The sequence below is a fragment of the Parus major genome, chromosome 4, assembly GCF_001522545.3.
Source record: "Parus major isolate Abel chromosome 4, Parus_major1.1, whole genome shotgun sequence".
Classification (NCBI taxonomy): Eukaryota; Metazoa; Chordata; class Aves; order Passeriformes; family Paridae; genus Parus; species Parus major.
The window spans coordinates 39880126-39900198 of NC_031771.1; the positions used below are offsets into that span (position 1 = coordinate 39880126).

At 37.1% G+C, this 20073-nt stretch overlaps 1 protein-coding gene across 3 annotated transcripts in view; it reads left to right on the forward strand.

Moving 5' to 3' along the window:
* MTMR7 (myotubularin related protein 7) overlaps positions 1 to 20073 on the forward strand; it is a 41459-nt gene that overhangs the window by 13474 nt on the left and 7912 nt on the right. For 2 of the 3 annotated variants that reach the window (XM_019006384.2, XM_015624614.2), the window contains 6 exons: positions 3009 to 3166; positions 4688 to 4816; positions 7605 to 7739; positions 12435 to 12567; positions 17319 to 17428; positions 19396 to 19521. In XM_019006384.2, coding sequence (XP_018861929.1) covers positions 3009 to 3166; positions 4688 to 4816; positions 7605 to 7739; positions 12435 to 12567; positions 17319 to 17428; positions 19396 to 19521 — 791 coding nt within the window. The remainder of the gene's footprint in view (positions 1 to 3008; positions 3167 to 4687; positions 4817 to 7604; positions 7740 to 12434; positions 12568 to 17318; positions 17429 to 19395; positions 19522 to 20073) is intronic. The other variant, XM_033513392.1, reaches the window with a different exon arrangement.

Below are 20073 nucleotides of genomic sequence, written 5' to 3' on the forward strand. Positions count from 1 at the left end.
AATGAAAAACCAAATGTTGTGCCAAAGCCCAGTGTTTGATTGCCTACATCATAGCTCCTCACTGTGCTCTTCTAAGACCCAACTGACAAAGCTTCTGGACTGTTTATTTTAAACTATGACTTTAGAAATATAACACCAACTTTTGTTTATTATTATTTTAACAGTATACAAAGAAATTGTCTATTATAGTCTTTACAAAGCTGGCAACTGGCTTTAATTTTATTTTTCTTGTCAGGAGAGTATCAATTTTATCTACTGTGTAGAGGGGAAAAAATTTCACAGTCCACCAGCACAGCTACTACTTTACTTTGTAAAGTACTAGTGGGAGCAGTAATACTATATAACTAGCAGAAGTAACTTGGTAAGTAGGTGATGCAGGATGAAAGTAATCAGAGAAATCTAAAAGGATTAGAAATATTCAGTCAGTGGTTCTGCAGATGAAAATCTGGATTCATTCCATGTACCTCAGCTGCAAGTACATGTATGCTGGAAGGCATGTGATTCTGTAATCCTTTTCCTTGGAGGTAGGAGGATGTGTGTGTGCTGCTATGCACCAGAATGAGGAAAGGAAGAGTAGCTGAGGACCCTGAATACAAGTTTAGTGACTGACTGCAGTGGACAAGATGGTCTGAGTAAAGAAGATGCAGTAACAGCACTGTAGAATTAGCTCTTTGCATAGTTTAGCTGCACAGTAGTTTTCCTTCTCCAGCAGACTATCGGATCGTGATTTGAGACGGGATAAAATCTTGCCTACCTACTCAAAATTAGAAGGCTCTGACTCAAACTGAGTCATTTGTACCTAGCTGAGTCATTTGTACCTGACAATGCTCTTCTGTGTCATTTTGTTGGGGCACGAAGCTGTACTTTCTTTAGGTAATATGGTTACTCAGCATTAGAAAATATGCTTTACTCCATGAGCAGATCATTTGACCTATTGAGGCTCTACTTTCCATTCTCTGCCTCTTCTTTTCATTCATTCCTGAGAGAAGCTCATGTTGTATACTGGCTTAGCACGTTCTATGCTATCTGATGTCCTAGTTACACTAAAGGTGAAGGTTATGCTTAATTTTATTTTTACTTTTGATAAGGTAAATCTGTCAGCTGAATTTGGCCTTTCTGCTTAATTAAGCCATTTTGTAAAACAAGCTGACCATAAGATACTACATGTTTAATAGCAGGATTGCAGATGTTTATGGCAAAATTACTGAAAAATTGGGAAAGGTCCTTTAAGTACTGGCAAAGATGTGGTAACTGACCTTTAAGCAACTGATCACTAATACTTTAACATTTTTCTTACTACATACAGATACCATCAAGTGATAATACTTATAATGTTGAAGCAGAATTCAGTCATAAAAAACCTGGATACATAAGTAGATTTTTAAAGGCTTTCCTTGTTCCTGTGAACAGCTGAACCATTGGAAAGAAAATCCAGATGCTTCTGACAACCAAGCAGTGAAAAGAGGAGTTCATATTGCTACCAAAAGCTCAGCTTGGATTTATGGATTGTGCTAAAACTTTAAGTTAACAGATAATAAACCAGACTGTGTTACTAATTTGTGCCATGCCAGAAGTTTGAAAATAGGCTATACAGAAGGAGTTTAAACTGCTGGGAAATGTGAAAATTGTTCTCTTTTTTTTCTCCCTACTCAAGACTTCATTGATTTTCAGTGTTAACTGACAGAGTTAACATGAAGTTTTCTTTCTTTCTCTTCATACTTTTGTGTGTGTATGTATACAATCAGTTCAATTTAATGACATTTAAGAAGGCAAAACTTAACTTACATTAGACCTTTAGAAGACATAATCAAAATAAAAGTAAAGACTTCCTGTAGGAAAAGATGGGAGCATTATTATTATTACTGGGGAGGTGTATTTATTATTTTTATAGCTGTAATTTCTGTTCAGTGCAGAACACAGCAGTGGTAAGCTTCTGTTATCAGAAAAGCAGTGTAGTATTTAAATTTACTGGTTGTAGAGCAAGTATATTAGTGGAGAACTATGAACTCAGAGAGGACTCAGCTTGTGATTTACTTCAGTTCTAAAGTTTAAGATCTGTTGATTGGAAAGCTTTAAGGAACTTGGAGCAACAGAATGAAATATACCCTTGTGACATAGTAATATCTAAAGTATCAATGAGAACATTAATTTCAAGTTGTATGCTGGATGGTTACTCATGTTGGTAATAGCTGGGATTCAATGGCAGTGGTGTCTGGCTGCCACTGGTCACCAGGATTAAGACACTCATTAAATGCAGATATATTCCTAAAATAAGTTAAAAGCTCCAACACCACCCAACTTTCATATACAGTACATGGTTGAGGGGGACAGGTGGCATAGCTACTTAAACAACTTAATGATAAAATGATTAATTAACACATGCTTATTTTATGCTATTACATCATGCGTACCTCAAATGCATTTGCTAATAATTCAAGGACAGGATTTTACAGTCCACAAAACTATGATTTCATTGGATCTATTGGAAACCTTCCTAATTAGGGACAAAGTCTACTGAGTTTTTTTAAGTTTTGGAAGAATGTGCTGCATAGTCCATTGTTCATATCTCTTTTCTTTGCCACAGGATAGATGTTACATTAATAAAGGGAATTCTAAACTACCTCTAGATAGCAAATTCTTTTGAAGAACAAGTGCTTACTCTGGCACTGACTATAACTTTCTTTGGATGAAAGCCTATTGCTGACATTTTGTCTGTGCTGGGAAGGTTTTTACAAATCTACTGAAGACTAGCAGAACAGTGTATTTTAAGTAGTGCTTCTATTAAGGCACATACATGGCAACATATACAAATAACAAAACAGCATGTACTTTAAAAGTTTTCCTGACAGTAGATATAAACCAGGATATGTGCTTTTGTGAAGCAAAGTGTACTCCTTGAAAGGAAGCTGCATCAAGGTCAATGCCAAGTTCTGGTTTTGAAGCATGCCTTCAGGATGAGAAATCGAAAGTCATTTACTCTTTCTGTTTCTTTGCTTATTTTTTCCCAGTGAAATATGAAGAGCTTTATTGCTTTTCCTTCAATCCAAAATTAGATAAAGAAGAACGAGAACAAGGCTGGAAGCTTGTGGACCTCAATGAAGAATACAATCGGATGGGTGTTCCAAACAGCTATTGGCAGATTAGTGATGTAAACAGAGACTACGGAGTGAGTTGCTGTGATTTTTCTGTTACAGGGGCTGTGTGTACAATAAATCAGCAGCCTGGGTGAGGAGCACCAGCAGTTCCTCTACTATTTCACATAAAATGGCATACAGAAAGTGAGAGAAAGGATATGTCTTTGTTTAACAGATGTGGAAATGAAGAGCAGAAAATAAGTCCACTGTGTTTTAAATGTTAGAGTTCAGCTGCCTGGAAGTTTAAGTCATGCCTAAGGTTATGGGTGTGAATAAGAGTTTCCCTGATATGTAGGGCTATGTAAAATTACTATGCAGTCATTTTAAGAAAAAAAAGTGCTCCAGATAGTGAGCTTGGCAATATTTTTTCCTCACTGGCTGTTCTCACACTCATTTTGAGGCATCTGTGATTGACTGTCAGTGTTTTTCACAGTCATTTTATAGGTCATATATCTTAGCTCCCTGCTGTTCTACCTCATTTGGTTTTGTACTATTAAAGACCTTAGAATATTAATTAATTGTGAAAAATAATAACCAAGACATCTTTGAAGAAAGTTTGTCCAGGCACTCTGTTGCTGGAACATACCCATGTTAAGGAGGAACTGTGACATTCTCAGAGAAGACTGAATGTGCTGTCAGGGTTAGCTTTCTTTTTGTTAAAATGAAAAAATATGTTAAAATGGAAAAAAAGTGTCTGACCTCTTTTAAGATAAAGTGTAGGAAAAATGTCATCAGGAATAAAATCCAGTTCACCACAACAGCAACTGTAACAACAAGCCCTTCCTTTCCTTTCTCCTTCATTACTTATCTCTTGACTCAGAAAATAATTTCTTCCTAGACATCCTTAGTGCTTTAGTCACCGCAGAAAGTCGAAGGGAAATACTGAATATCCTTTTGACCCCAGTCAGAATGCTATAGACAAATATCAGGAAAGGGGGTTAAAACAGGATTCCATCTGTAGTCTCACTTGTCTTCAGAGGGAATTTGGGTTTTTTTTTTTTGCAGGCCCATTGGATTCCTCTCAGAAGTGATAGGCATTGTCAGGGCTGCTTGCCTGTTGGTAATTTCATTTAATGTAGCTTAATTTCTTGTCTCCATGTCCCTGTTTTTGTCCTTTTTTTTTAATTATCAAATTTTCTGAAGAATTTGGCCCCTCCCATTATTGTCCCCTCATATGAATATCTGAGAGCTTCACCCACACCCATCCTTAGTCCCAAATTCTGCTACAGAGGATACTGCAATTGTAAATACAACCTCGCTATATGTAATGATAAATCTTTTGTGGGATGAATGTATATTAAATCTGTCTGCTCTCAACAAGACATGAATTAACACTTGGAAATACAGACCTTCAACCCTTTTGTTTAAGTTTTGCCATCTGTAAGTTAGGATTAATACTTTCCAGCTTCAAAATAATGTTTTGAGCAATGTCAGTGATATGTATGCAATAATAACAGTCTATTCCCTGAGGTGTGAGTTCCTTGGTATTTTGTTTTTGCTGTGGAAATTTCTAATGCTACTTTGTAGACCAAACAAACAGTTTCCTTTCACAGGTCTGTGACTCCTATCCTACAGAGGTCTATGTACCAAAGTCTGCAACTGCACACATCATAGTGGGCAGTTCTAAATTTCGCAGCCGAAGGCGTTTCCCAGCTCTTTCCTACTACTGCAAGGATAACAATGTAAGTGTGAATCTGTAAACTCAAAGTGTTTGCTTATTTTGGCCCAAGTATGACAATTCTTCTAGTAAGGTTTTGCAAGACAAAATCAGTGTTTATTTAATTTTAAATAAAATATTACCATAGGCTGGTCAGTGTGGTTAGTACGTTAATAGATATTTAATGCAGACATTTAAGCCCAGTTTCATCATCCAGCTAACACAAAAAATAAGTGATCTTTGTATCACAAGGAAGTGGAGTAGTGCAAGAGGCCTGAGATGCAGGTGGTAGAGTGAAGGCCAGTAGCAGGCAGCTTAGTAGCTGACTGGGAGGAGAACAGAGCAACTTTGGATCTGGTAGCTTGAGAACAAGTTGAGGTGAAAAACTATACTTGCATCATTTAGAGAATCAGGAGCAGCTTTTCAGGAAAAGATCTGTGAAGAGACACAGAAAGGATGGATATCTTATCTACTAAATTTTGGCTGAGGTGTTGTGGTTTTGCTGAAGACACTCTCCTTGTCTGCAAGAGTGAGGAGTTCCACCTTCCCCTCTCTATAGCAGACATTCTCAGGGCTGACTGAGCATGCTTCCCTTGTCTGTAGCCATTTGGGAAAAAAAACTGTATCTAGACTATTTGCATTTCTGTTTCTGGCAGCTGAGGTGAGCAAGGAGACCCTTGGACTGAAGGACCACCCAAACTGTGTGCTTTTACATTAGTATGCCAGCCCCTTAGGGACTGGCTTAGCTTAGCTGTCATTACCAGTTAGGAGAATGGTATCCCCTTTGTACTCTCAAAGGATCTGTGTGACTCCTGCTTCAGTCCAGAGTGGCAATGAGAGGTTTTCCCTAGCGCTGGGGATGGTCAGGACCTTCCAAGAGACAGAGCTACTCTAGGGTTGCAAGGAATCTGTGGTGTTTGCCACGCAGGATGAGACATATTTCTGCAGAATGTCACAAGCAGAAATCATAAGCTACAATTTCCATGGAAATCTTGCCTTTTCAGCAGCCCTTATCATAGATTTAAACTTCAGAAGAAAGGAATGAGACATTACTTTTACTCCTTTACCCTGCATTTCATCAAAGCATTGCTTCCATAAAGATCTATGAATTTTACAAGGAAGTGGAGAATAGGAAGATTTAAATAGTAAACACAATTTCTGCATAAATGACATATTATTTTAAACATTTTGTTAAGGTCAAATTTTTCAGAGTTATTCACTTTGCATGATCAACTATATCCAAATATAGATACCTAGGATTCAAAACACTTGGACATTTCCAAATCTCAGTGAAAGAAAAGGTCTCAGGGTCAGGTAGATAACAATATATAGTAATTCAGTTGGATGAGTTTCGTGTTTCAGCCTGAATGTTTTCCCTGCTGTGGCTGAAGTTCAGGTTAACATAAAAAATACCAGGATCTGAAGTATTGTTTTTACTCCTAGATCCTTTATAGTATAAAGAGCTAGGAAAAGTGTTGGAGGAAATAACTCCTTGTGAGTTTGGGGATTGCCATGAGTTGCCAGTAAACAGAGTAATGGAAAGGAAAGGGTTAAGATTTAACAGCAGTTTGGGAAGAGCCTGGTGCATGTGGAGGAGACAGGTACCACTCATTCAGTCTTTCATAGACTGAACTTCCACATTGCTCCTTTGTCCTGACAAATTCAGTGGTGATGTGACACCTCCATACCTTACACAGTCTGTGTGGATGTGATAAGATCTAAGTCTGGAACTATCTGTTCAGCTTATGCAATAGCATGTAATAAATCACTGTAATATGTGCTGTTCAGAAGACTAAACTAATTAACAAGAACCTGTTTGGAAAACCATTAATGAAGTATGAATAGGGTCTCACGCAATTCTGGGTTTCTCTCTTAAAGACCTCTACTTTACTAACTACTGATAGTTCAAAGACGTAACTGAAGAAAACATGTCCTTTCTCACAGTAATAAATAATCTGTAGGTCAGTCTGCACAAGTTATGACCTTCAGCAGGCAGATTCTCTTCATGCTTGTTCTCAGTGCTTAGAAGGTTCATATATGATCCCCTTGCTTTCTAAAAATGTAGCTGTCCTCTGCCTAGCAAAAATAAAAATCTCCCTGCCCACCAACCTGACATTTTGTTTCTTCTTTCCTGGTTTAATCTGGAAAGAAGGTGATCTTGATGGGGCTGTGGAGAAACTCTCTTGCCTACTTCAGTAGCCCTGTTTAATACAAGTACTGCAGGAGTCTGACCCACTTCTTATGCAGTGAGGTTTTTTTCCAACAGCAGTGCTAAAAGTACACACTCATTGGTGATCTGGTTGCTTGTTACACATTTTTGTTTCCTGGACTCATGCTGTCAGGCTGTTTAGTAAAGCAGGCACTGGTGTAGGTTGGGTGTAATTAGTCTTGTACCTTGTAAGTGTGAGTGCAAAGAACCTATTCTTTATGTTATATCAATGTTCTCATGATTTCAAGGCCGTACTCATCCTCAGCATACCACCTTTCAGGAGTTATTCCACATTAGGGAGATACAATATTTAAAATAGCTCTAAAATTTGGATTCAAGACTAGACTTGGGCCAATAGGGTTGTATTGCTTTAATGCTTACTTGCCTTTTTAAAAAGAACGCATTTATTAACATATAATTAAAATAATGCATTTATTAATATGTCATTAGTTTTACCATTCTGCCTTTCTCATGTAATTGTATAATTTCTCATGTAACATCTATGTAAACATCTAATGATCTGGTTTTGTAAGTGCTCCTGGATGCTAAATAATTTCTACTTTATAATTATGTTAGGTGTTTTTGTTTGTCTGCTTTTCTGCAGGCTTCCATATGTAGAAGCAGCCAGCCTTTATCTGGCTTTAGTGCTCGATGCCTTGAGGATGAACAGATGCTCCAGGCCATTAGAAAAGCCAATCCAGGAAGTGATTTCATATATGTTGTTGACACTCGGCCCAAAGTAAGTACATTAAATTTCTTACATATAGCAAGACTGAGTCTGGGTTGAATGCATTATGGAAGATACTCAACCTAAGTGACTGATCAAGTCACTTCTGATCCTAGCTGCACCTGTGTAACTCCACAGGTACATGAGGATTTATCAGGGGAATCTTAACTAGGAACCTTGACCACATAATTATCTTTGAGAGAATTCTCTCCTTTACACTGAACCTTTCCCTTTTCTTGTTCTAAGCAAAATGTCAAGATACAGAAAAGTAAATAATGTGTAATTGTAACTGTTTACACACACAAAGGAGCTATCAAGTAAGTGTATTTCTGATGAGACTGGCAAAAAATAATTCCCATTATAAGACTTATTTTTTGTAATGTTTGTAATGTTGCAAACCTCTGTCTGCTTATACTGTAATTTTCCATGCATGATTTCTCCTGGAAGTGAGAAAATTCCAATGACCTCTGCACAAGGCTAAGGAAAGACAAGTTACTGAGATCACAGAAATGGACCTTTAAATATCTCCAGTAGCAGAATATCTTTGGTGGTTTTAAGAGACAATCTGAAATATGATAAATAGTGACATCAGATGCCATATCTATAACTGATTAAAAACCTCTGGCCAAGATAAAAGCTTTAGAAAAAAATATGCTGTGGAGAAATATAGAAACTCAATAATGACCTAGAAAAGGTTGGAAGTTAAAAAAACATCGTGTCCAAATTTTCATGCAAGGAAACAGCTCAAGATGATAAAGACTAGATAGACTACAGTGTCTGGAGGTGAGAGAATGGATATGTTCTTTCTTATACCATCAGCAATTTTCCTCTTGAAGTTATCAAAGCCTCTGAAGAAAAGAAACTAAAGAGGCAAATCTCCACAAAATCCCTTGTAGGTACAGGATTAGCTATAGCATGGGAAAAGGAAAAATGAGAATAAAAGTTTGAGGGAAAGGAACAAGGAATCTGTTTCATTATCCTGAGAGCAGAAGACAGGGTCTGAAAGGGCAAGGTGGGTGAAACTGAGAAACATGAGAAATGGAGTGAGGAAGGGCAAACCTGGCAGAGCTGGAGCAGATACAGGGAACCTGGTGGGAAGGTGCTGTGAGTGCTCACAGCTCTAATGGGAGGCCGTAGCCAGAAAATGAAGGGCTTGGCAAGTCTCAATGACCCAAGTCACACCAAGGGCTGTGTAATCTGGTAACTACTTTGACCTTCAGTTCCCCTTTTTTTGTTGGGAAGATGAGGATGCTACTAGCTTACTTGTGGTCCTGAAGCAAGTGAATTGTGGTGAGCACTAGGAAAGGATTGGTACCGTTGTGTTCATAAGGGCATTAGAGATGAAGTACAGATCTAGCTGCTTACAGATTTTATGTGTAGTAATAGTTACGGCTTGTTTTCTGTCTGATGGTATTAGTACTCTTCCCCATTTAAGGCAGTCTTTGACTGCCTTAAGTAGGATTTATTGCTAATGACTTATTGACCTGGCTATTAATAATGTTTACTAGATAGTAACAGAAAGGAGCCATCCTTTAATTTTTTTCTGGCAAATTACTTTCATACTTCTGTGTGTAGTGAAAAAAGCCCATACTTTGTGGAGGGTGTGGAGAGACTGAATTAGGCTCATTCAACAACAATTGCCAGCATATTTCCAGCAATGCTGGCTTCTTCAGGAGCCAGTCAGGAACTGAAGACTGTTTTCACTTAACTGTTTTGTGATAAAAGGTTTTGATGTAATTTGTACACCAGATTCTTATTTCCCTCTGTGCAGCAAAAATGGACAGATCTACAAAGCTCCGGTGATCCCAGATGCCAAATTTGTTACAATTTTGCACCTGATAATACTTTTATAAATGTAGAGCATATAACAATGGATAGATGTCAGTGGAAGCAGTTCCTGGCATTTCTCAGGGAATGTTTAACAAATGTAAAGAGAAGATATCAAGTCTGGTGGAAGGCTTCCCATAGGTGGCTAAAAAACTATTTACCTCATTTCTCATAAGAACCAGTTTCTTGCAAAGATCATGAAAGCTAATGGATCCTTCAGTTCAACATTCCCAAGGGCTCTTCCCTCATTGTGCTTGATAATTTTCAAAACAAAAGGTTTGTCTGTGGAAGAAAGCTTTGTTTCCTCTTCATTTGGATATATCAGGATGACCAAATGCAACTTTACTTAAGCCACTGTCATTCCTCTGTGTAATCACAAAAGAAGCTAATGCAGACTTACTGTTAATGACTAAAACACATTAGTTCTATAATCTTTATAACAAGACTTGACTTGGTTATCTTCCAAATTAAAGAAAATGCCAGGAAATCTTGCAAGTGGGGTATTTTACCTTTACAGTCTGTATCCTCATATTCACTGAGATTAATCAGGAACAAGCAGAATTTAGATTGCTTCACAACAACTACTTTAAGAGCAACAGATGGAATTTTGGTAGATGATGTGGAAAACTTGTTAGTAAATATTGTGGCAGCTGCAAAGTTTGGCAACTGACAGTATTTAAAATAAATGAGTGTCAGAAAGCCTTGAAAATTTAACCTTGTATTTATTTACTTTCAAAGAGTACTATTTCAGATTGCCCTTTAAGAAAGGATATTTGTGATAAAATTGCTCTGCTGCAATTAATGGTTTTTATGTGCTGAGTACTAGGTTAGTTAGAGGATAGATATTTTTCATTTAGAGTTTCAGAGGTTTGTGGTGGCTGAGACTCATGTGTACAGATCTTTCTTTCTGAAGCTATAGGCTACTGCCTCTTTTTGTTTATACAAGAACACTGATGTCAACTTCAAAGAGAAAGATTAGGATTCAGTAGATAATTTATATCTTTGTAGCAAGTCACACAGAGAACTCTGTCCTTAGTTGACATGCTGTTCATAGGCTGTATCTTTTTTTTGGTCGTCCATTGATAGTCAAAATACCAGTAGTCTGCTGGTTGATAGGCAAGAATGGAGTTTTTTGTTTCTGCTCTTTCCCAAATTGCATACTGCAAGTTAAAAGAAATTTTGCCCAAGATTCTTATAAATCAAAAATATTGGTGATTTTCCCAGGTTCCTATCCAGAGTGTGGTTCCTTCTGTTGCATCACAAAATTTATGCAATGTTTCAATTCCTAATGGTGGTCCACAAATGTAACTTTTTAGCTATTTCCTTGAAAGTTAAGATACCAGGTTTGGTCCTTGGAAACCTATTTTGACATATAACATAAAAAAGCTAGGCTTGTTCACCTTGGTTGGAGGGAAGATGGCATCAGACAATCAGTCCCCAGTTGTGTGTATTGGCTCCAAATTCAAACTGAATATTGGGAGTATGTGTGTTTGGGGTGGAAGAGGTCAGAAAAAGAGACATTCTTGTATATCCCATGATGCCATTAGCTCAGCACTAAAATATATTATTGTGAGTTTCAGATGTGACCACAGAATCAGTGAATCAATAGTACAGCCTGCACTATTGGGAAATAAACTGGAGACAGAGTTATCTGCATAGCCTCTTGTCCCCTAGGCAATGCCTAAGAGAGACTTCTTTTGCTTTTTCATGAGCATTGGCTCTCACTGAAATGAAGATGAGTCAGTTTTCGTCCAATGCATGCCTCATGAAGTCTATATCCTTCATTATTTATTTCTTAAATCTTTCCTGAGCAGAAGCTGTGAGTTGTGCTTGGAGGCATGGAGGTTCTGCCACTTGAGCTGCTTCGTCACTCTCAGAGCCTTCATATTTCTTGGGAAGTTTGAAGGTCCCTCAGCCCTAGAGCATAAATTTCACACACAAGTATCGACTTTATGAAAAAATAAAATTTCTTTCCATTGCACAGTGTAATTTTTCTATGGGAAATTTAGAAATAAAAGCAGATAAAAAGTAAAATTACTTAATTATTTTTTACCATTTCTAGTTTTCAGCCCAAAGATAAAAATTTGGCATAAGGAGCTTGGCAGTTTTCCTTCCCACCCAAGGGTTCTGAAAGGGGGGAATATAAACATTAACCCCACCCTTAATTTTATGCTTGAGAAAACTGAACTAAAAAAACTTTCCCATGCCAGGAAACAAGTAACAGATTTGAAGACAAAACTTCAAAATTAAAGTATTTTTGCTGGAGCACAGCAACTCCTTTGATAGCAGTGCATTGCAGATGAAAATATTTGCGGTAATGTTGTCAATTCAAAGATTTTGTAGTCTCACAAGAGCCAAGTTAGTATAAAATTAGGAAAAACTACTCCAGCTTCATTATGGCAAGCTTCAAAGAAGTAAGCTGTATCAGCTTTTGGATGATTTGAGCAATAAGATACAGTAACATGGGCAGCACTACAGCTACATGCTATGAGCCAGTGGAATGGCAGATGAGACACTGCCATCTCCTGGGTACATTCCACCAGGAAACATAATGCTGATCCTGTATAAAATCAAAGCAGCCCTTTAAAATCAAAACCTTTATGCTCTTGCTGGGGAATCCTGCCTAAGATGTGGGGGTTGTGTGCTTAACCTCACTAATGAAGTTTCACTCGTGGTGTGTGAGACAGGGATATCAGAGAGTCAGCAGCCCAGTGCCCTGTTAACAGATCCCCAGTTCATAGCGCCTTGTGTTGACACTGTGACAAATGCTTCCTCTTTGTGCCTGATTTAAACCCCTCTGATTTATTGCTGTAGTCCACAAGGTTTGCTTTGAAAAGATTCTGCTACTGGTTTTCATCCAATTTTCCCTATGTGTTTCAGCTCAATGCAATGGCAAACAGAGCGGCAGGGAAGGGATACGAAAATGAAGACAACTACTCCAACATCAAGTTTCAATTCATAGGCATTGAGAACATCCATGTTATGAGAAATAGTCTGCAGAAGATGCTTGAAGGTAATGTTCCTCTTCATTGGAAACTAGAGGAAATAATCGATTCTTCTGTCAAAGAAATCAGAATAATTGCTCTGAAATCAGCAGCAGTGAAAAGGAGTATGGAAAAAAATCTTTACCTGTTGCAGCTGCATGCAGCTGCCTGCTGGCTAATGGGACTTGTGCAATGGAGCAGAATGGCAAATACTGGTTGGTGATTTCTTAATTGTGAAAACACCTTGTTTCCTGGCTGAAATCCAGATATCATTTAATTATATTATTAATTTTATATTTAATTATATTTTATCAATAACATTTAATGATAAAATTAATTTTAATTCCATGCACCTTACTGCTACTATGTCTTTTTTTGAAATTTACATTTTGATGGCGAAATGAAAAAAACCCCTTATGGCTGACTAGTGGAAAATACAGATTGATTTTTTTTTTTTAAAGCTCAGAAAAACTATGGTGTGATTTTCCTATAAGGTAATCAAGCATTTTAGACTGTGAATTTTAACTCATGCCCTTTAAAGAACATATCACATCAGGTCACGTAATGAAATTCACAGTCAATGGGTGTAACAATTCTTCACCTTCAATATCCTATGGAAAGTAATAACAATTGCTTTATAAATACTTAGCAGTATATAAACCAGCAAAGCTGTTCTGCCATTTCATATTTGCAGTACATAACTGTTTAGAGGTTATCTGGGAGAAGAGGAAGGATAAATAAACCATCCTTGGCCCTCAATGGCTTGTTGATTTTTTGCAAGCAAATAGGAAATTGTGCTCACTCTGACATGTCTCCATATTTACTTCATGTACATCAACAACTTCCATCACCTCCCAGATCAGTTGATCTATCTTACTCTTGATTTCATGCTCTGCCCATGCTCTTTTACTCTTCATCTGTCTCCCATTGAGTGCATGAAAATGTAAATTTGAAATCTAAGGCTTAAATTTTCCATGAGAGGGAAGTCATGGTCTATTTTCAAATTAGAGCATTTTATGGAAACCAGCATTAAAGTGTGATGGAGGTAAAACATCCCCTCTCTTCATGAGAGTTTTCTTTGTCTAAGGGTCTCAGGTGGGAAAAGAGAAGGATATTTTGTTCAATAGGAATTCTTGTTTGGCTAGGAGAGAGGCTGGGTGAGTAAACAGGTCCCTTTATTTGTTCAGCTCAAGACTATCAAAGTTAAAATTGTAAACAACTGGTCAGACTGCATGGGAAATTCTGTATATAATTTTTGAGCCAAAAGTTCACAAGACCAGCCCATGGCCCAAACTTACATGTAACAAGGTAATTTCTAATGTATTTAAACCTTCAGGCTGCTTGGAGGGCACAAATTCTTAGCATCTATTTTCAAATAAACCATATGGTTAAAACATCTGCTTTTCTACTGGGTTTTATATTTGCTGTGTTGAAATCTCTCATGTAGCAACTTGACTGATAAGATTAGATAGAAATCAGAGAAGTTAAGAAATTTTTAAAAGAAAAATCTTATGACTTTTAGTGTACTGGGACTTTCCTTATATAAGATGCTATGTAGTTTTTCCATTTTTATGTTCTCTTCCTCTGTTTTTCTGGTGACCTTTTACCTGACTGGAGGATACAAAGAGACCTAGAACCAAAAAGGCTGTTAAAGATGATGGTAACACACATTTAATATGGCTTTAAATTTTTATCAATGAATATCTCGATAGTATATCAATAATTAGCAATTATTGATGTATTATGAATATCAATATAAAATATATAAACAATTAAAAGAATACATAAATAGGATAGCAATATCACTGTACCTCTTTGAATCTTAAGTAAAACATCACTACTCTTTACAGAATGTGTCTGCTGCTCATGATCTGTTGTCTTTTAGGATTTTGTAAGGTGCATAAAAACCTTTGAAAAGACAAATGAGGCTGATGAAAACTGATTTTAGCTAAATGTGAGCTGTATTGTTGCTTGGAAGTATACAGTAGGAAAAGAGGACATCAAGATATAGCTGGACAGATGTATTGCTAAAATGCAAGGCCAGTTAATTAGCTAAGCAGAAGTGAAGAGCGAAGGATCTTCACATGCCAGACTGCAGATTATTTTCAATATACAATTTTACATAACTTCCAATGCTGAGAAAATTTGAAAAAAAAAATGTATTATTCAGTTTTCCATTAGAAAATGCACTTATATTAGGAATGTATTCATTTCAATTATTTTCTGGGAAAAAGCTGAGGAAATAAATTTATACTTAGAGAAATATCAGTATTTTATTTGAGTAGGTAAAAAATTGTTTCAGCTTTGTGATTTTACTGAATTTATTTCAAGCTGTTTTATCTTATTTTAATGTATATTTACCCTGGTATAATGTTGATTTTTGGCAAATTATACCAGCATTAAAAAATTATTAAATTTTTAGAATAATATTTTTCAGAATATGCAAAAAATGTTGAGATTTGACTGTGCTGTGGAAGTAAAATGAATTTCAGCATGATTGAATTTCCTTTCAGAGATAAAAAAATATTTTCCCTTACTGCCTTTAGTATAGTGTGGATCTTTATTTTTCTCCGTTTATAGATGGGTCTACCTGAAGAGCCTTGAGATAATTTTGATCCTGTGCACAACCTCCTTGAAATATTTTTTAACATTAGAAGGACATTCCACAGGGACTTTTCTTGATAAAGATCCAAGGTCTGCCTGAGGGTGCTGTTGGCATTTGGGGTGGGGTGGGCTGTGCTGCACATCCAGAGGCCAGCTGAGAGCTGACTCCTGCGTGTTGCGCACTGAGGTGATGGCCCCACATGCTCCCTGTCTGTATTTAAACAGCAAATATGAGCTTCTCCTCCCCTCATAGCAGGAGCAGCACTTGCTGATGTAGGAGCAGCCCTCTGATCCTTGGACTTCTGTGGCAGATCCGCCAGTAAGAAAACCTGTGGGTTTGGCCTACAGCAACTCTTCCTTCCTCTACTTATGGCTGTCCTGCCAGAAAAGAGGGGACTAGTCCAGCATTTTCTGGTGGAAGAGGCACTTTCCAACACATGCCCTGTTTCTTCCTCCCATCCTGAGACATGGGCACATTGCTGGAATTCTCAGAGCTCTGCCCATTGGCTCTTGATTTTCCTGTGCATACACTGTGCTCCACTGCATGGAGCAGGCCATATTTCTCAAAGACTTTGGTACCTTTTCTGATGAGATGGAAATGCCTCTCCCGCTCAGAATAAGCCTCATAATTGAATTCATAATTGAACTCAGTATTAAGGTCCAGATCAGTTGCCAAAGTCATGTGAAATATACAGTGTATGCATTTAGGACAGTATGAACTTTGCTCAGTGAAATGGTCAGTAAATATTGACTGCAATTTGGGAGTGGGAATGAGCAAAGCACTTTTTCAGCCTTACCTTGGGCTTTTGTAAACAGAGACAGCAGCTTCAGCCAGAATTCAGCCACTAATTGGTCATGTTTCCATCTGCACAGGAGCATTAATCATGTGAAAAGCTGTTTGGTTTCAGTGCTGCTATCTCTGCATCTTTATAAATATCCTCCAAAAATTACTTTTAAAATAACCATCTGGAAGGGGCCTTACATATAAACACTGCAAGACTTCATACAGACACATTAGGCCATTTTGCTTCGAAGCTAAAAGGAGTTAGGACAGTCAGATTGTACAGATATGGTAAAAATTCTGACTTTACCTTGTAAAATTAAATTTCAATTACACTGAAGGAAAATAAAGCTATTCCAGGGGCCATAATGGCCAAAAATAACAGAGTCTTTTAAGATTTCCAGACCACAAGAGACCTAGTAAGACATTAGTAATTGACAGATCATACATCAACTCAGTAAAAGCCATTATGTTTTTCACTATACTCTGAAAATTAATTTCACTGGCTAATATATTTTTCCTTAAAAGACAGTATAACTCTACATGGATCAAAATAAAGATGTAGTCTATTTATGGGGTGAATTTAGTATCTCACTGTTCAAAATTGCATCAAATTTCATTGAGTATTTGTTCATCTGGATTGAGATACCTGATTTTGATTCTGATTGTTTTGGGTTTTTTTATTCTGATGCCACAAACTCTTTAATATTAAATAATAGACACTTGGATACAGCAGAATAGAAATGTAGAGTAAAAACCGAGAGATTATTATTTTTTTCTTCAAATGTGGCATAGAGCTTGGAAGATTTTCAGGAAAATATTTTCCTTGATGGATTATGTCTTGTCCTCACCATCAGAATACTTTTTGACTCCAAGTGAAACTTTAATAAAGTTTAATTCAGGGATGGAGAACTGTGGAGTGAGCAACTTTAACTCAACTGCCATCATCTGTGTTGATACTGGGAGTGGGAGGCAGTGGCACCATTCAGATGTCTGTCTGCCTGTCCAGCAACAGAAATCAAATGCTTTCCATTCCCAAGCTTTCATCATTAAATGTATGAGCTCCTCCCAGGGGTCTGAAAACTTCACTCCAAACACAATCTTGGATAATACATACTTCACAGAAGGATGGATTTGGATCTGTTTGCAATAGGCTTTATGACAGCTTCTCTTTTTAAATTAAATCAACATATTGGGTGAAATTTGACCTAGACCCATTTCTTAACTATATGTGTTTCTCAAAGGTTATGTTTGACTGTGAGGTAGTTCTTCTTTTCAGAAGATGCATATTTTGCACAGTGGATATCTGAAGAAGAGGTAATTCCAAGGCTGAACAGTCAGTGAAGCTTAAGGGACCGTAATTACTCTACATTTAAAATTTATCTTATTTTTCAGTTTGTGAGCTGAAATCACCTTCAATGAGTGACTTTCTGTGGGGCCTAGAAAATTCTGGCTGGCTGAAGCACATCAAAGCCATTATGGATGCTGGCATTTTTATTGCGAAGGTAAAGTCTGTAAAATGAGAACAAAACTTGAAGTAACCAGATACAGAAAATGAGGACCAAGTTCTCTGCTTATGGGTAACTTCTGTTATCTCTTCAGTGATGTTATACCTGAAGAAAGCTCATCTTGCAATACTTTGTGTATGAGGAGAGATGATTCTTAGGTGGTGGTGTGTCAACACTATTTTTCTAAAATAGTAAACCAAAGCTTGTGCTCTTTTGCACTGAAGCCTATACTAGCCTACTTGTGTCTTGTTATGGCAGACTTTTGAGTGTCCTTACTTTACTCCCCAACAGTGATTGTTACTGTTTCTTTCCCTACTTGCCCTCCCTCTTTCACTGGTTTCTGGACATCTTTGTGGAAGTGGTAATTGTAATATATACCTATAGCTATATATAATGTATAAGAATTATATTATACATAATATATAGCTACTGTGTTATTTCCTCTGAGTTATCAGGCAACCAGCCAAATTCATCTCTTGAACCAATTCCCTTGTATTACCATGGCCAAACTCTCTAGCAGCTTCTATTTTTATATACTTGAGAACTCTTCCAGAAAACAGTTTTGGCTTTAATTAGAAATTATTACCCCTACTCCCTCCCAAAAGTAATGCAGACATTTGTCATCTGCTAGCAGAAGCTTTAATTTTGTTGCCCCCTACTTTGTGCTCTGCCTTTTACTGCTTCAATTCTTATTAATGAGATTACAATTTTTTTACTGGCATTTTATTCATGTGACCTACTGCACACAACTACACAGATAAAACTTCATGGGTTTCTATCCTCACTAACTGCTTGTTTCTCTTGCACTGCTTCTTCCTTCTCAGTAGGCAACTGTAGTTTCTTACCTGAACAGAAACTGTGCAATAAATACATGTGTTATTACTCCCAGCCATACTACTTTTCATTAGCTGACAGAAATAAAGTCGTTTACATTAGCTTTGCTAGTCTTATTATCCTTTGTGCATATGCTTGCTAGCCTAGTGCCTTCTCAGACATGCATTTTGACCCATTCTTATTTATTTCTGTTCTCAGTTCTCAGCTTTTGGTCTTCTGCCCACAGGGGTTCTATTTTGGTAGAATTTATTTGTCTCTTGAGATAAAAATAGATAATTTATTATTCCTCATTCCCTATTAAGCCCAAAATTAACTTCAATGTTTTGGTTTTGGTTTTTTTTTCTAACAGTATTTTCCCTAACCTACTTTATTTTCTACTTCCTAAATTTAATTCTCTTTAAAAATGAAAAAGGCCAAAACCCTTAGAATTAAAAAAAACAACAAAAACCCCTCAAATTCTAAAAATAATACACCACCAGACTCTGGAGAACCCAGTACAATTTCTTCTTTTTGTGTTTATGTATAAAATGGAATCCTCTCTCCCTGTAACCTTTAATTACATTAAAGGTACTGATAAGATCTTGCTTATTAGATGTGGAAGTTTCCCACCTCCACAGGCTTCCCCTCAAGCCTTTACAGCATGTCATCAGTGCAATGCAGTGTACTGCAGTAATAATGCAGTAATGCCCAGGCTAGGGGTGCCCTTAATGACTTTACCGTCAAGAGGAAAAATGAAGAGCCATATTGCCAGTATGACTATTCTTTTAGTGGCATGTAAGTGGCATGAGATGTGGTGGAGCATCTGAATCTGCTGTAGGTCGTTGTCTGCTCAGACAGACTGATGTATTTTAACTGAAATGAATCCCATGCCTTCCTGTAGTGGAGCTTAACTGGTAATTCTCAACCACTATATTGTATTGCCTGGGGTGAATTAAAACTTTTGAAATTAGAGGAATAACACTGATTCTCAAATGAGATCAATAACACTATTTAAGAGCTCTGTGTTACAGTAAAAAATGAATGAGCTTTCCCAGTTCCAAATTAATACTCTATATGGCTCTTGTCTCACTGTCTCTCACCATTGTCTTCCTCTCTGCTTGTGAAACTTCTGACTTTTTCTCAATCCTTAGGCTGTGGCTGAGGAAGGTGTGAGTGTGCTTGTTCACTGCTCTGATGGCTGGGATAGGACAGCCCAGGTTTGCTCTGTAGCAAGCCTTCTATTGGATCCATATTACAGAACTATGAAGGGATTCATGGTAAGCGGATTCTTTCACAGAGTAAATGAAGTAGTATGGTATCACTTTAGATGAATACCTTTGTTTTTAATAGAAATTAAACTGTCCTTAAATATACCCTTGCTTTGTTTTGTTTTGTTTTTTTAAGTAAGAAGGAAGGCTTCTATATGTTCATGTTAAAGTCTCCCAATATCTTTATGAAATGTTTTTCAAGGTGGGGATCAGTGGGTCACCTACATTTGGCATCTTTTTTTCCCAACCTTGACCATGACACTTTCTCACAGCCCAAAGTGATTTTGTGCAAGCAAGATTTTCTATTCATTTGCAGTGAACATTTTAAGTGTCAGAAGCGTGTCTTTCCTAGACATTAGGTTGCAATGAGCAGCTATATTGGAAAATCTGTTCCTTTCCCAGGTCAATCAGCAGTAGTAAAGCATTCAGAAGTGGTTATCGAGTTACTGGTCACATGTTAAAAAGATGTTTGAGACATTTATAAATTCTATTTTAGAAATAAATAAAACAAGATATTTGAAGTTGTGCTGAAATACTGGCACCCTCTCTGCATCCATGAAG